Raw genomic sequence first — 15,652 nt, 5'->3', positions numbered from 1 at the left:
GTGGAAACAGAAAATAGACAATGAATTGTCTGTGGTGCTTCAGAAATCTCAGGTGACAGCCACAAGTGTTGCTGGGGGCTCAGATCTGTAAAACCATGAACCCTACCACGGTCAGGGACAGGGAAAGTCTGTAAACCTGCTTGGACATAAGTCAGTTTGGGGGTTTTGCTGTTTATTCTCTTTCCTGCAGCTAATTTGGGGTGGTTTTTTAAAACTTCTCATTTGTTCCTTGCTTTTTGCTGTTAAATTTTACTGTTTAAAATGTGTCTGTTTGGAAAAATTAATTCAGATCCACCAATACTTCAAAAACAATGTGGGAAGTGCTGTTTAAAGAACAGAGAAGCCCATTCCCCCTACACCAAACTTCTAAAAAAAGGAAAAAAAAAAAAAAAGGAGAAACTCATTCAATTTTTAATGTTTCCAAGGAGTCTGGAGGTAGCTGCTCTGCTCCCTGGTGCTGCTGTGTATTCCCACATCTGTTCCCTCATCCTGGGAGCAGCAACCCAGGAAAGAGCATCTCAGTGGATCTTTAATTCACCTGCCCTTGTGGGGTGCTAAAAACCAGGAAGGCCAAAGGATGGAATGATTTGTCCTCTTGAAAAAGGCCAGAAACCAAGAAAATCTCTTAATGACCTCTTCCACTTCATCCTCCCTTCCCTTTCTTTCCATCTGCTGCACCCTGTGTCTCTCCAGGTGACTCCTGCTCTTTTCATCCTGCCATTTTTGGGCTGCAGAAAATGTGAATTTCTGTCTCTCCAAAGCAGGGACAGAGGGATGGAATGGCAGGCAGGTGATTATTTCTGCAGGTGATGTCCTGGAGTTCAGAATTGTATTATTTTACCCATCTTTGGGCTACAGAAAATGTGAATTTCTGTCTCTCCAAAGCAGGGACAGAGGGATGGAATGGCAGGCAGGTGATTATTTCTGCAGGTGTTGTCCTTCAGCTGTCTCCTGGTTTTGATGCTCAGAGGTAAAAGGAGGAATTTTGGCTCCCGATTTTCCTGCAGTGTCACCCAGGGCAGAGCAGGAGAGTCAGGAATTTCCAAGGAAGGGCTGGAGCAGGGAATTGGGAGAGAAGGAAGCAAACAATGAGCAAGTCTTTTATTGCAGATCAGACATCTCAGCAAATATTCCAGCTTCACTTCAAAACAAAGCTCACAACTAATGAGGTGATAGCCGTGCATATTAATAAACCCGAGCTGGAGTCATCACACCCACATCAAACATAAACATAAGATTAACACCTCCACCACTTCCTTGGAAGATGTGAGAATGTCCCAATGATAAGTGTGCTCTTTTCCCCAGAGCATAAGAAGTAGAAATGGAAGGGTAATGAGAAATTAACTTAGATTTAAAACAGAATTAGCAATTAAACAAGTCTAATCATGTACAAAGTCAAAGTTTGTCTAAAGACAAACCAGAATCTGTTAAGTTCAAGAATAAGTATAGACCGTGTGCATTTTATCTGCTGTGTTTTGCTTTGTTCACACCTGCTTCTTAAAGGAATTGCAGGAAATCAATGTTACCCACTTGTGTTTAATTGTACTGAGCTGCATTGGTGACTTGGCTCTCTGAGTACTGGGGCTGTTTATATATATTACAGATATTTATTTATTTCGTGGTTTGGGCACCTCAGTTCCTGGGTAGGTTTTTAAATAGAAGTTCTGGAGGTGTTGCTGGTTTGAAAAGAGGGAGAATTGAGGATCTGTGGCAGGAGGAGGTCTGTGTATCACACTGACCATCTCCTTTTCCCCCAGCACAGCAGAAATCCAAGGATATTCCACTCCTCTTTGTTCTGGCTGGGAGGGACAGGCACTGGAGGAGCATTCCCATCTTCTCACCATTACTATTGTTATAATTATTAATAATAATAATCATGTTATTGCTGTTATTATTATGTCAAAACGCTGTAGATGGAATTTCCATTTGCTTTTCATAAGCCATGGAATCCTGGAAAGATTAAGGTTGGGAAAAAACCTTTAAGATCATTAAATCCAAGCTTTTTGAAAGGCTTGAGGTGAACAAGCCACACCTCTGGGCAGGCAGAATTTGACCAAAGCTTTGGTTAAAGGTAAAAACCCATCTGATTGTTTGCTGAGGATTTCAGCAGAGGTGTCCAGAGCTGCACATTTGCATCTTTCCCCCTTCCCTGTTTTATCTCTGGGGGGTGTAATCAGCATTAGGGCCACCCAAGGGAGCACAGACACAAACCCAGGGGTGTTTGGGGATTTGTTTGGGGATTGTGGAAGCTGTCCCTGCCCATGGCAGGGGGGACAGGATGAGCTCTAAGGTCCCCTCCCACCCCAGCCATCCCAGGATCCTGGGTTTCCATGCATTTATTTATGTCTGTATGTAAAGCTGAGCACACATTCTGTGCTTCCTTGCATGTGTTTATGCCTGTATGTAAAGCTTGCCCACTCATGGACCACTTAAGGCTTATTTTAAAAAAAACTTAATCCTGGCCTCTGCCAAACCACGCTGCTGCCTTCCTTGAACCCGGCCTGTTGCTGTTTGCTGTTTTTAAAAGCCAGCAGAAGTCAAGAGACAGCTTTTAAAGCATCTCAGGGCTTTGTTTTTTTCCTTTTTTCCCCCTCACACAATCATGAATCTGTTTGCTTTTCAATGCCACCAAGGAGTGAAATGTTTGGTGTTCAAAAAGCTGAACCTCTGAGGGTTCTATTACTGTTGAGTAAGAGCTTGGAGGTCCTGTTTGTTTGCAGAGAGGTGAAACTACTCAGGCAGCTCCATCACCAGGAGAACTTGTTCATCCTCTATAATGATGCTTCATAGAAATCATTTGTATTAAGCAAGCCCTGGTAATGGGAGCATAATGACCCCTTTTGGCTCTTGTTTAAATTCTTTCACTTCTCAACACTAATATTAATCACAAGCAGATGGTGCAGAACATTATTTATGCACACTTGTTTCGCAAACCCAAAAAATATTTAACCCATTAGCTGAAGTGGGTGATGAGAGCAGGAGGCTGATTTGCTGATGAGCTGATTGTCTCCCTGCTCCCAGCAGCAGATATTTTGGTGCAGGGCTCTCAGTTCCTTTCCTTTTTGAGGAAATGAGCACAGCCATTGAAAAGCACAGCAGATATTTGAGTGAATTCCCTGATTTCATGGTGTTTGGTCCTGCTGGAAGGGCAGCTTGGGTTGGCTCCTGCAGTGTTTGTGTGACTGCCCCTTGCAGGGTCCCCAGCCTCCCCTCCCCATCCTTGAGGGGCCAATTTCCCAGTGCTTTCTTCCTTTTAGGATTTTCTCATGTTTTCAGCTTTGTCTGTGGGGGGATTTCGGGATCCTTTTTGTTACAGCTGGAAGCAGAACTGGTCAGAAGCAGTTTTCCCCTAGAAGTTGGGAGCAGCTGGACATCCTGGGATAGACACCAGCATTCCCTGTGTGCTCCTGGGGCTGGGCTCCTTCCACCCCCAGCCAAGTCCAGCTCCATCTTTTTGGGAAGAAGGTGAAACAGGATTGTTCTGCACCTTGTTCAGGATTCAGGAGAGAGCCTCTGGTGTGCTCAGCACGTCTGCTTGGATTTAGCAAAGTCACTCAGCTCCAGAGGAGGCAAAACTCCATCAAAAGTGCAGCACGTGGGTGGAATTCCTAAAGATGGAGATCAGCAAACACAAACTGAGCCTCTGCGTGCCCAGGACTGGGGTTTTTTGGGGGAAAATTGCAGGATTTGCAGGAATTACAGTGCCAGCAGTGTTGATACCTCACTTCCAAAGTACTGATCCACCTGGGGTCTGTAGGAACTATTGGGTGCTCCCATTTTTAATCTGGATTTTTAGCTCAAAGAGAGGCGAGCTTTAATCAGCTTCTTAATTGAGGTTCTGCGTTTCTACATCGCAGAGACAAATTAAGGCAGCTCCTGTGGTACCAGCAAACAGCTGCTAAAGCAAGGCAAACCTAATGATAAACAAAATTAGGTTCTTTTCTAGTTGGGTTTCATCCATCTGCCCCCAACCAGTGCTCACTTTGAGGGGAGGCACTGATTCAAGCTGCTGCCTTTAATCCATTTTGACAGAAGAAGGCAGTGATTAGGCAGAGCCAGGCTCTCATCTTCCCATGTTTGAGCCAGGCTGTAACGTGCACGTTCTGCTCCCCCACTGGCATCCCTGGAACTGCAAAGATGCTCAGTGTTTCCTGCACTAGAGCCAGGCTGGCTGTTGAGTTTGTTCCCAGTTGATTTTATTTTGCAGCAGTGCATCAGCTTCCTGTGGCAGCAGGAGCAGTCAGCATCAGGATATTTGCACTGGTACTCTGGTTTTGGAATGGACATTGATGGTTTATTTATGGAATTCCATCCTGTTTTTTCAGGCTGATTTTGCAGTTTGGTAAAATCCCTGTGAGTTCAGGATTAATCCCTGTCCAAATGCAGTAATTCCATCTATCCCTATGTAATTCCACCCTTTTTCCAGTTTGTTAAAATCCCTGTGAGTTGTTTTCCTATCCATCAGTGCACTTGGTTCCAGATTCCAGATTGGTGTCACCTGCAGGTTTAATAATGTGGATTTTTAGTATTGTATGAAGTCATCTGTGTAAATGCCATCTCATATCTGTGTGGAGATATGATGTATTTTCTATATTTTTTATATATATGGAATTTTATCTGTGCTGCTGACTTACAAACCACTGCATTTGAAATAGATATTTGTAATATTTCCTATCAAAAGCCACTATGCCACTGCTCCCTGGATATTTGGGGCTGTCCTGTGCAAGGCCAGGAGCTGGATTTGGATGTGGCTCCCTTCCAATGGAGGATATTCTGTATAAATGCTGTGTTTATTATCCAGGAGAATGTGGATAATGCAGATTTTCCCCCAAACAGATGTGAAGCCCTCCAACATGCTGGTGAACACCCGGGGCCAGGTGAAGCTCTGTGACTTTGGGGTCAGCACCCAGGTAAATCCCCCCCTTTGCATCTCCCCCCATTCCCCTCCTGGTGCCCAAATCACCTGGCAGCCCCACAGCAATCCCCTCTCTGCTGGGACAGCCCTTTTCATTTTTAATCTCTGGGCGACTTTTCCTCCATCTGAATATGATTGTTCATTGTTTAATGACAGTAAAAACTGCTGATATTGTAATTACTACTTACGAATAGCAAACTTCATTGAAATGCAGCTTTGATCTGGGAGCCTTTTGCCCAGACAAAAGGGAGGGCAGAGCAAGAGACGTGTCTGGGGAGCCCAACTGGCCCACAATAAAAATTAATATTGGGAGCAACAATAGTGGTGGGCTTTGACAATGTGCAGCACAAATTTTAATTAATTTCCATTTTGGGCCTCCCTGGAGGACTTCTCTGCTAGTGACCCATGAGCTCGCTGTGCTGTTGATTTGAATTTCAGCACCTTTTCCTCTCAGCCAAACACGAGGCCCAAAGAGAAGGTCAGCCTTGTATTATGGGCTGGCAGGCTCTGTTGTCCCTCCAGTGTTTAAGGGATGAATTGGGGCTTTATTCACATCTGACTGAAAAATGAGTGTGCTCAATCCTGCTTCCTCCTAATTCACTTTTTATATCAGACTGGTTTGGGGTACTAAAACGAGCAGTATCCTGTTTAACACAATTGTTTAAGGTTATCTGCCATAAACTGTAATGCAGTGCTTGCTTAAATTGGAATCCTCATTCCCCAACCCAGGCGAGATTTAATCATTTTTAACGCCTTGGCGGATAAATCCCTTCCCTTTTTTACATAATTTTTAGTTGATTTATAGGGATGATGATTGTAGGTTAAATGAGGAATAATTGCCCATTTTATTTCCACATTATCTTTATATTGTTCTAACAGCCTGTTTTGTCTGATAGCTGGTGAATTCCATAGCCAAGACGTATGTTGGAACAAATGCTTACATGGCGGTAAGTGGAGTGATGCAGGAATAACATTTCCATGGAATTATTTGTCCTCACTCTTGTTCTCTTCAGGAGTGCAGGAGATCTCCTAAATCAATCCTCACATCTCCATCTCTTCCCATCCCCTGGCTCCATTCCGTGGGACAACTCTACTTCTTCTTGCTGAGAGGGAGGAGGAATAGTGCAAAAGTGGCTTTTTTAAATATATTTTCTGTTGGTTGTGCTCCTTGTGACAACTGGGAACAAAGAGAAGCCAGTTGGACATTGAAAAAAACCAGTTTTTCACTCACAGCTTGTGGCTCTCTGCAGATCACTGACAGCCCCAAACCATCCAGGTTTTGGGAATGCTGGAATTTAGGGAAGGATTGTGCAGAGGTTGGTGGGCATTCCTAAAACACCCCATGGAAATTTGAACCTAAAAACATTGGGATTAATAACATCAGGGCATTCAAGTGCAAGTTTTTTAGCTCAAGAAAGTCATCAGTACTTCCACTTCTCTGTACAAATTTTGGTCAGTCTTTGTTAACACAAGACCACTTTTGTCCTGTTCCTGTACATTAAAGCCCCTAAATTCCCCCCTTTTTTTTTTTAGATTTTTTTAGCACATTGCTAAGGATGCATCATTTGGAGCAGGGTTGGGGTTCAGAGCTGCCAAGTGCCAGCCTGAGCAAATCAGAGTGGATTTTCTGCACAAATTGTTCTGCAGAAAATTTCTCAGTACAAATCAGAGCGGATTTTCCATCAGATCCATTGGATCCTTTTCAGTTCCCCATTGCAGATGTGAAAACTCCACAGCCTCAGTTTTTAAAGCACTTTCTGAACTCTTATTTTGGCCAATAAAATCCTTTGAGCAAACTGCTCCTGATATTGCTGAGAAAAGAAGTGCTCTGCTGGTTTAAAATAAAAATATAAACAGCACAAAGTGGTTGGTGCTCGTGTTTTTCAAACCTCAGGGAAGGGGAGGGAGAAATCCATGACCTTTAATCGCTTTCAGGTATTTTTTTCTGATTTTCTTGTCAGGGTTCCCATTTATTTGCTAAGTGCTTTTCCACTTGAGCTCATTGTGTGGCTTCTGAAAGGCTCAAGTCACCATCCTAGAAAGACTTGGGCTGTCCTGTGTCATCAGAACACTCAGAAACAGCAGAAAATAAATACTTCAGAATAGCAGAAAAATGGGGGTTTTTAATAAAAAATAGAGATAAAAAAAGAGCTGGAACACAGAGATCCAGACAAAGAAACAGCTTCAAATTAATCAACTTTTCCAGCTCAGCTGTTGCTTCAAACTGGTCTTAAGCAGGGCTGAGAATTAAATTGTATTATGCTTTTAGTGCCCAAACCAAGATTACAGCTCTCTTTCCCAGGTGTGCATTAAATAAATTGCTTTTTTTGCCTTTCTGGATGGATGTGATGCCTCCATCTCTTGATTGTGAAACAGAAGTTTAAGCTCAAAATGTGCTCGATCTGATTTTCTGTGTTAACATCACTTTGCTTCTTGATTGAGTCATTTGTTTGTCATCAAATTTCCAGGCAAGCCCTCAAAAAAATAATGAAGGTCATAAGCTTTGCTTCACCCACTTGGCAGGCTGGCAGTGAATTTGAAACTCTTGAAAAAATTGAGGTTTTCTTTGTAAAAAAGAAAAGGCTTTTTGATTTTCTGGGGGTTTTTTTGAAAACAAGAAAGGCTTTTTGATTGAGAAATTAAAATTTCCAACCAAAACACATTTTCTTAAAATAATTTCGTCGGCATTTTATATAGAAAAAAATTGGATTAAAAAAGAATCAGTTCTAGAAATTTTAAAGAGAAGATACCTTGGGTTATGTATTTAGAGTGATCCACATGTTGCAACCTTGATGCATCTGTTATTCCTATTTTCCTCTTCTTTTCTGTACTTTTACATCCATCTTTTGTTTAAAAAGCTGATTTCTTGGCCCTTATCTTTTGTGAACCCACAGTTCCTTCCACTGGAACTTGCTGTTTAGAGCTTGAACTTTAAGAATAAACAATTTGTTATTGCATAATATGAATTATAAATCTCATTTGGTGGCTTGGGAAGGGTATAAAAAAATGGGGTGGATGTTGGCACCTTGCTTGGGCCAGGTTAGCACATCCCATATCACATTATAAAATTACTCTTGGCTGCACATCTGCACCTTTGTGAGGATATTTGTTAGTATAAAGATATGTCAGTATAAAAATTTATCAGCTTAAAAAAATCACAGGATGCTGTTGCAAACATTTCTAAATGTGCTGACCCAGGTTAATTATACTCAATGAATTAAAAAACAATAAAATAAGATTCCGGGGTCACTCACAAGTGAGATTTGTTCAGTTTGGTGAAATTGTGGGGATTTTTTGGGGGGATTTTGGAAGGTTGTTTTCAGCAGGAGTATGGGCAGCAGTGTGGTTTTTATTTAACATTCACGCTGCGATAAAAGCTCCTGACCTGGGAGTAGCAGCGCAGGGTAAACATCCAAAAACACATTGGAGTGGCACTAATTTGGGAGTTTGTTTTCTAACAAAGGTCTCTGGATTATTAAAGAGTGAAAATCCTTTGTAGGTGGCTGGCCCAGACAGGTGCATTAACAGCACAGTGGGGAGAGGAGTCTCAGGGAGCCTTTTATTGTTGCATTTCATGCTGTACTTGACCTTGGAAATGCTTAAATTGTAGCTTTCAAGTAAAAACCAGCAGATATTTTTTACAGCACTCCATTTCATGAAGCATTAAACCTGCTATTAATAGTTTGGAGCAGGGGCTTTTTTTCTTCTTTTCTTTTTTTTTTTTTTTTCCCTGCAGGTCAAAAAGCCCAAAATTAAGAAGTATATAGAATGAAGTTGCCACCATGTGGTGATTCTTTTGGCTTCAGTAATTTGGCTTTTTAACTGTGGTTATTCCTCAACCTCTTGACTCCACACTGGGAATTTTTTCCTTGTTGTGGTGCCTGGATTTGGGGAGGGAAGTGGAAAACTGGATTCTCTCAGCTTGACCTTGTGCTTTGCTCACGTGCACAGGCCCTTGGGTTAAACAACCACAACACAAATCCAAGGCCAGCCTTGCAAGGACCCAGAATTTCCTGAAGAATTCCTGAATTTCCCTGGATTTGCTCCCTGCCAGGGAAGCTTTGGAGCATCTTGGTGGTTTTTTGGTGTCTCCACTTTCCACGGGGCAGCTCCAATCTCTGCTCTGGGGTCGGTGACAGACCCTGGGGAAGGGCTGGAGCTGGGCCAGGGCAGCTTTAATTGGATTTTAGGAAAAGTTTCCTCCCCCAGAGGGCGTTGGGGCACAGCCCAGGCTCCCCAGGGAATGGGGAGTGTTTGGCCAACGCTCCCAGGGTGGGATTTTGGGATGCCTGTGCAGGGCCAGGAGCTGGAATTTGATCCCTCCCAACTCAGAACATTCCAGGATCCTGTGATTTTTCCCGTGCCTTGCCCTGGAGCAGCTTTGGAGCAGGAATCCCTGGGTGCCTGCAAGGCTCAAGAGCTGTTCCTCTGCTTTTCTCCACAGCCTGAGAGGATTTCAGGGGAGCAGTACGGGATTCACTCGGATGTGTGGAGCCTGGGCATTTCCTTCATGGAGGTATGCAGAGAGCTCTCACATGAACTCTTACATCAAAAATAGCATCACAATATTTCAATTTAACCTTGGTTTATTCTTTATTCTTCTTTATTCTTTATTTATTCCCTGTATATTCATGTGCTTTTACCTGTTGCTAATTTGGGCTGTATTTAGAATGGGTTTGTTCATTTGAGGTCTTAAATAAAACTCCATGCTGGGGTAGGAGGTAGGGCCTGGTGTGTTGAGCCTTTTCCCTTCCTTTTCCCTTCCTTTTCCCTTCCTTTTCCCTTCCTTTTCCCTTCCTTTTCCCTTCCTTTTCCCTTCCTTTTCCCTTCCTTTTCCCTTCCTTTTCCCTTCCTTTTCCCTTCCTTTTCCCTTCCTTTTCCCTTCCTTTTCCCTTCCTTTTCCCTTCCTTTTCCCTTCCTTTTCCCTTCCTTTTCCCTTCCTTTTCCCTTCCTTTTCCCTTCCTTTTCCCTTCCTTTTCCCTTCCTTTTCCCTTCCTTTTCCCTTCCTTTTCCCTTCCTTTTCCCTTCCTTTTCCCTTCCTTTTCCCTTCCTTTTCCCTTCCTTTTCCCTCCTTTCTTTTTTTGTTTTCTTTTTCTTTCCCCTCTCTTTCCCCTCTCTTTCTTTCCCCTCATTTTCAGGTGAAGCTGGGCATACCTTTAAGTGAAACTGTAACCAATATTTTTAGCACAAGGTGAAGTTGAGCAGTCTCAGTGCTGGCCCTCTGCATCTTGGCACATTTCACATTTTGCAGCCCCAAATTGAGCCATTTTTACATTCTTACACAACAAATTCCTCGCCAAACCCCTTTTAACCGAGGTGTAGACGGTGAGTGCTGGGTCAGTGCTTGCAGGTGGGGTGGATCAGTGTCACTGGAGCCAGCCCTGGGTGGCAGGGTGACACAGTTTGATGTGTCCAGGGGAGCAATGGAGGGAGGGCCCTTCATTTGTTTCACTGCACGTTTGAATGGTTTGTGGTGCTGGAGAGCCCTCCCTCAGGACTTTGGGAGAGATACAGACCAATTTCATACACTCTGTAAATAACTCCAGCCAAAAAAGGGCTGAGGTTGTACTCCAGGGAGGTTTTGTGGTGGTGTGGGTGATAAAAAGAGTGGTGTAAACACAGGACTCGATAAATAAAGCGTTTCCCAGTTCCTTTGCTGATTTAAAAGCTGTGCCCCAGCAGCTCAGTGATCACCACGAGATATTTGGGAGTTTATTTTAGGGTTGTTAGTGGCTAACTTGGCTGCTCATCAATTCCACGTGCAGGCTGAATTTTATTGGTAAAACTCCTTTCGTTTGCATTCCCTCCTCTGGTTTCACACCTTGCCAGCTCTCCTCTCCCTCCCTTCCCAGGGGTTTCTCCTGAGCCAGATGTGCAGGATCCAGTTTGGGTCTGGGTGCTTTGTTAATTGGTTTGTCAGCTGCTCCTCCGAGATCTCTGCCACCAGCAGCAGCAGCAGCTTGATTGAAGTGCTCTGAGTGATGTTAAATGATGAAAACAAGGACAGTGCCTTAGAAAAATGCCTCCAGAAAGGTGAAGAAGGTGCTCCAGGAGCCACACAAGGTCACTGTCATTAAAGTAACACCCTATTGACGTGGGGATTGGGAGTGGAGGCACTCTTGTTGCTGTTAAAAAGGGGAAGTTTTGCTGGTGTTTGCTGCAGGATTTAAAATCATCTGCACTCAGTGAAGCTGTGCTCCAGCCCCACACCTGGGTGTTAGCAGCACATTGATAGTAAAGAAATACCAGGTGGGATGGAGGCAGCAAGGGCTGTGCTGGCAGGTGAGGATGTAAAATTGTCAGTAAATCTTCTCATTTTCTCTAATGCTCTCCTGAGCCCTTAAAAGCTCTGGAATTTCTTTGCTGCAAAGCTGCGTGTGATGAGAAGTGGGAGTGTTATTTGGGAGGTTGAGGAAACTGCCCCAAAAAAGTTGGGAGGAGAGAGGGAAGAGTCTGGGATGGGAGTCCTGGCTAAGCTTTGAGAAATGGGGAGTGTTTGTGTTCCCTTTGAGACAACAGGGGTCTGAGGGTGCTCAGTCATCCCCTCAGAAATAAAAAAAATAAATTAAAAATTAAAATATAATGAAACTAGATATGCAGCTATATCATCATCATTATTATAGATTATTACTATAATCATTATTATTATCATTATTATAATATTTTTTGTTACTTTGTTTTCTTTGAGTTTCTTTCTTCCTTCAGGATTTTTCTGAAGGGAATGGAATTTAATCCCTAACCCAGAAAAACTGTTCAGAAGTGTTCCACCACAAATAGTTTGTGTGTTTCCATGAGGTTTCCCCGTGTTTTATTTAAGTGCTCTTGGCTTGACAAAGCAAGTTCAATTTAAACCCGTGCCACTGCTGTCACTACACTGACCACTGTGTCAGCATTTTCATTTCTAAAAGCTGTTTTTCAGGGTTTATAACTCAGCCATAAAACACATCCAGGCTGGGCTGGGGCTGGCTGAGCCCTGGATCCCATTCCCTCTCTCCAAGAGCCATGTCCTGCACGGGAGGAGAAATTAAATTGCCCAATATTTCTTGTTACTCTCCAATATGACTCTGGTCCTAGCTGTAATCCACAGGTGAACTTTAAAACATCCAAGGGAGGATAAAATCCATCTGCCTGGGGTTTAATAGCAGCAGCAGGGCTGGCTGGATGGGTCTGGAGCAGCCTGGGATGGTGCAAGGTTCCCTGCCCTTGGGAAATGAACTTTAAGGTCCTTCCCAAGCCACCTTATCCTGGGATCCTGTGATATTTATCATTTTATCTCCAGATAGAGTTGGTGTTACATTTAAATTCAGGAAGTGAAAGCAATTTGCTAATGCCCAAAACCAAGTAAATTTTGCAGGTAGAAGCTCCTGGGCTTGGCTTTTTGCTCCTCCTTCTGTATCACTTCCTGTCTCTGCTTTCCACTGCCCTCTGTGTTCTAGGTCTCCTTTGAAAATTGGAGAGAAAATTCTCTGTTGTCTCCCCCAGAGAAAAGGAATTTGTGCATCAGTTTTAGTAATAGCTCTTATATATTAGTTCTTATTTATTAGTTCTTAAAACTCCCAGACTGAGGGTTTTAAGTGTTTGGTGAGCAGAGTTCTCAGTAGCTGTGTATTTGCAGGAGCTTTCAAGGGTTCTTAGCAATCTCTCAAGAAGCCATCGGGCGTTTTCAGTGGTTGTGTGCATTCCCAGACACAGGAAAATCAGGAATAATCCAACAAATGTGCCTTCCTTGGTACTTGAGGCACAGCTGAGCACTGCCAGAGTGCTGAGCTCAGACCCTTCATCCCACTCGGGCTGGGGGCACAGAGGGAGCTGCAGAAGAGCTCACTCAGCCCACGGAGAGGAGGAGGAAGGGGCGGGAAGAGGATGCTCCAAGGAAAGCAGCTGTGCCTGGAGATGGTTCTCTAAAAGCTCTTCAGTGTTGAGGAGGTTTGGCTGCATAAAACTGGAGTCAAGACTCTGTCAAGGAGGGGAGGTTTCAGATCTCCTCCTGAGCAGCCTGAGATGTGGGATCAGTTACATCTCAGCAGCTTGGCAGTGAGAGTGGCTCCAGGTCAGGACTGTGAGCCCGCCTGAGGGAGGCTCTGCAGGGTTTCCCTGCTCTGGGGGTGCTCTCTGATCAGGTCACCCCTCACCTGAGCCAGGCTGCAGCTGTGGTGCTCAGGGACAGGGCCTGGTGGTGGCAATAGCTGCACTTGATGCCCTTCAAGGTCTTCTTCAGCTTAAAGGATTCTGTGATGGGAGGTGGTGAAGGAAGAATCTGAACCCCAAATCTTGGTGGTACAGCCTAATTTTTGTAGTGGTCTGGAAGAAACAGCCTCGAGGTGGGGAAAGGTTAACACCTTCCCTTTAGGATGAAGGAAAACAAGGATGTAAAAAAAGCTTTTTGTTGTTGATGTTGTTGCAAGGAGCCTCACCTGGTTGCTGTCAGGTTTTAGGGACCCTGGTGCTGTGATGTTGGGGACTTGGTGACAACTCCTCCTGCTCAGCCAGGCACAAGGAGCCGTCACGTGCCCAGCCCTCTCAGCACCCGAATCCTCCTTATTGAGGAATATTTATGGAGTCTCCGCCATTCCACGTGGAACGATGCACTTCACAAACTCCTTCTCGGGCAAAAAAGCTGCCCTGTATTTTGATTCTTTCACTCCCTGGAGCTGTTTGGGGTGATTTCTCCAAGCAGAGCCCGTTCCCTGTGACTCCTCTCCCACCTCCATCACGCACCGGGGTGGGGACAGACCATGTCCAGCCTGCTGCTGGTGGGACTGGGAGTGGAGGGAGCAGTGCCTGAGGGTTGGGCCATGAATTAATAATTGCTGTGTGCTGGGGGAGGCCCCTCACACGAGCTGCAGCCGGGGAAGTTGCCTGGCAGAGCGCTATCAATCACTCAGTGACCAGAACTTCCAGTAATTAGTGTATTTTATGGGCCTGTGCTTCAGTGACTCGGAAGCACATATGCTCCACTCCCAGCTAAACTTAGCCAGAGTAATATTCCAGGATGATTTATCCGCCTGCTGCTCTGGGATGTAACCCTATATTAGGTGAAGATTGTGAACTAAGCTGCAATAAAGTGGAAGTTTAGGTACAGTTTGCACGGGTTGAGACCTCGATGGATCATTGTTGCTCAGCAATTGCTCCTAGGCCGCTGTGGGCAGGGAAATAAATAATCCAGTTCTCCACCCAGGCTGAGGGGTGAGGGGACAATTAAGGCATGGCATCAGCTCTGGGTGTTTGGAATTTGGGTTTTATATGTGAGGTTATTTAATGTATAGAACGGAATATGTTATCTATGTTTTTATGTGTAAGTGAGGCCCTGGCTCAGAAGCTGTGGCTGCCCCTGGATGCCTGGAATGTCCCAGGCCAGGTTGGACAGGGCTTGGACAGCCTGGGATGGTGGAAGATGTCCCTGCCCATGGTAGGATGGACTTAGAGGATCTTTAGAAGGTCCCTTCCCACCAAACCGTTCCAGGATTCTATCACTCTATGTATTGTTTCCTGTTCTTACTCTGTAGTTGCTTCTACTTTTGAAGAGTCAAAAAATGAGGCCTTTTCCCATGATTTAATGGCCTGTCCTGGCAGATGAGCCCTTGCTCCAGCAGAGCTGGAGGAGAGCAGAAGCTGAGCTGCGTTTCCACCAGCACAGCCACATTTAACCCATTTGTCCCTTTTTGTACTGAATTTAAACCCAGCAGACAGCCAAGCAGGAAGCCTCTCTGCTCGAGCAGGGAATCAAATTAACCCTCCTGGAGCACTTGTGGAGATTTTGCTCCTGACAATTTCCCTGGAAAGCCCTGGCCCACCTTTGTCCCTTCGGAGAAGGCGCTGCCATTCCCGGTGTCACCTTTGAAGATGCAGCAGTAAAAGGCTGCTAATATCCAGGATTTGTGGCCAGGCAGAAATGTGCAATTTAACCCTGATTGTCTGCAGCCTTGAGCTGGCAGTGCATTTGCTGTAGTTCATATTTAAAAGAAATCAAAGTGAAACTAATTATCTTTAATTAAGGCGAATTAAGCTTTGATTTTTAATTTTTTTCTTTTTTTTTTTTTTTTAACTCCGAGACGGAGCTGGAACTCATCTGCTCAAGCCAAGGAATGTCCCAAAGGTTATTAGGGCATTTTTCTGGTGGTGGTAATAACCTTCCCCCCTCCCAGCCCTGGCCACCAACAACAAATCTGTCACTTCATCCGTCTGCGCCGCCGCTCCTGCCCCTCCGCAGGGGTCGCAGATTCCACAAGTTATCAGCTAATGGCCTTATACATTAAAAATTGAAGCTTTCCTCACTCCCAGGCCTTGCAAGGCTTTGTTCTTAAGCCCCAGACACTTTGGAGTGCAGCTGCAAACTATAGGCAGAAGATTAAATTAATTTGTAACTCTTTTTTTTTTCTCTCTCTCTCTTTTTTTTTTTTTTTTTTTTTGTCGGGGCCCTGCATTACTAAATCCTGCACATTTAATTGAAACCCTACTTCAAGATGCTTTGTGTTTCTGTTCCTCTTTGTTGTCAGTTTAACCTCAGAAGCACTTTAACTCTGCTAAATTGCTGTTATATCCTCTTGGATTTTTTTTTTTTTTAAAAAACCCTCTGCAATACGAGGACAGCAGAATTGATATTAGGAGGAGAAGAAAAATCTTGGAGTAGTTTTTTGAGGTATTTAATATTTATTAGGGTCCGTACCCTGCAGAGTTTCAGGTGATTTGAAGCCCATCTATCTAGGAATGTATAAATTGGTCTTGGAATGGAATTTC

The 15,652-nt window shown here is 44.2% G+C and overlaps 1 protein-coding gene across 1 annotated transcript in view; it reads left to right on the top strand.

The window, feature by feature from the left end:
* The window catches only part of MAP2K5 (mitogen-activated protein kinase kinase 5), a 120,037-nt gene that overhangs the window by 54,900 nt on the left and 49,485 nt on the right, over window positions 1-15,652 (top strand). The window contains exons 14-16 of the mRNA XM_054641924.2: window positions 4,837-4,910; window positions 5,812-5,862; window positions 9,360-9,431. Coding sequence (XP_054497899.1) covers window positions 4,837-4,910; window positions 5,812-5,862; window positions 9,360-9,431 — 197 coding nt within the window. The remainder of the gene's footprint in view (window positions 1-4,836; window positions 4,911-5,811; window positions 5,863-9,359; window positions 9,432-15,652) is intronic.

Source organism: Agelaius phoeniceus, chromosome 13 (assembly GCF_051311805.1).
Source record: "Agelaius phoeniceus isolate bAgePho1 chromosome 13, bAgePho1.hap1, whole genome shotgun sequence".
Taxonomy (NCBI): domain Eukaryota; kingdom Metazoa; phylum Chordata; class Aves; order Passeriformes; family Icteridae; genus Agelaius; species Agelaius phoeniceus.
This window is presented reverse-complemented; position numbering and strand designations above follow the sequence as displayed.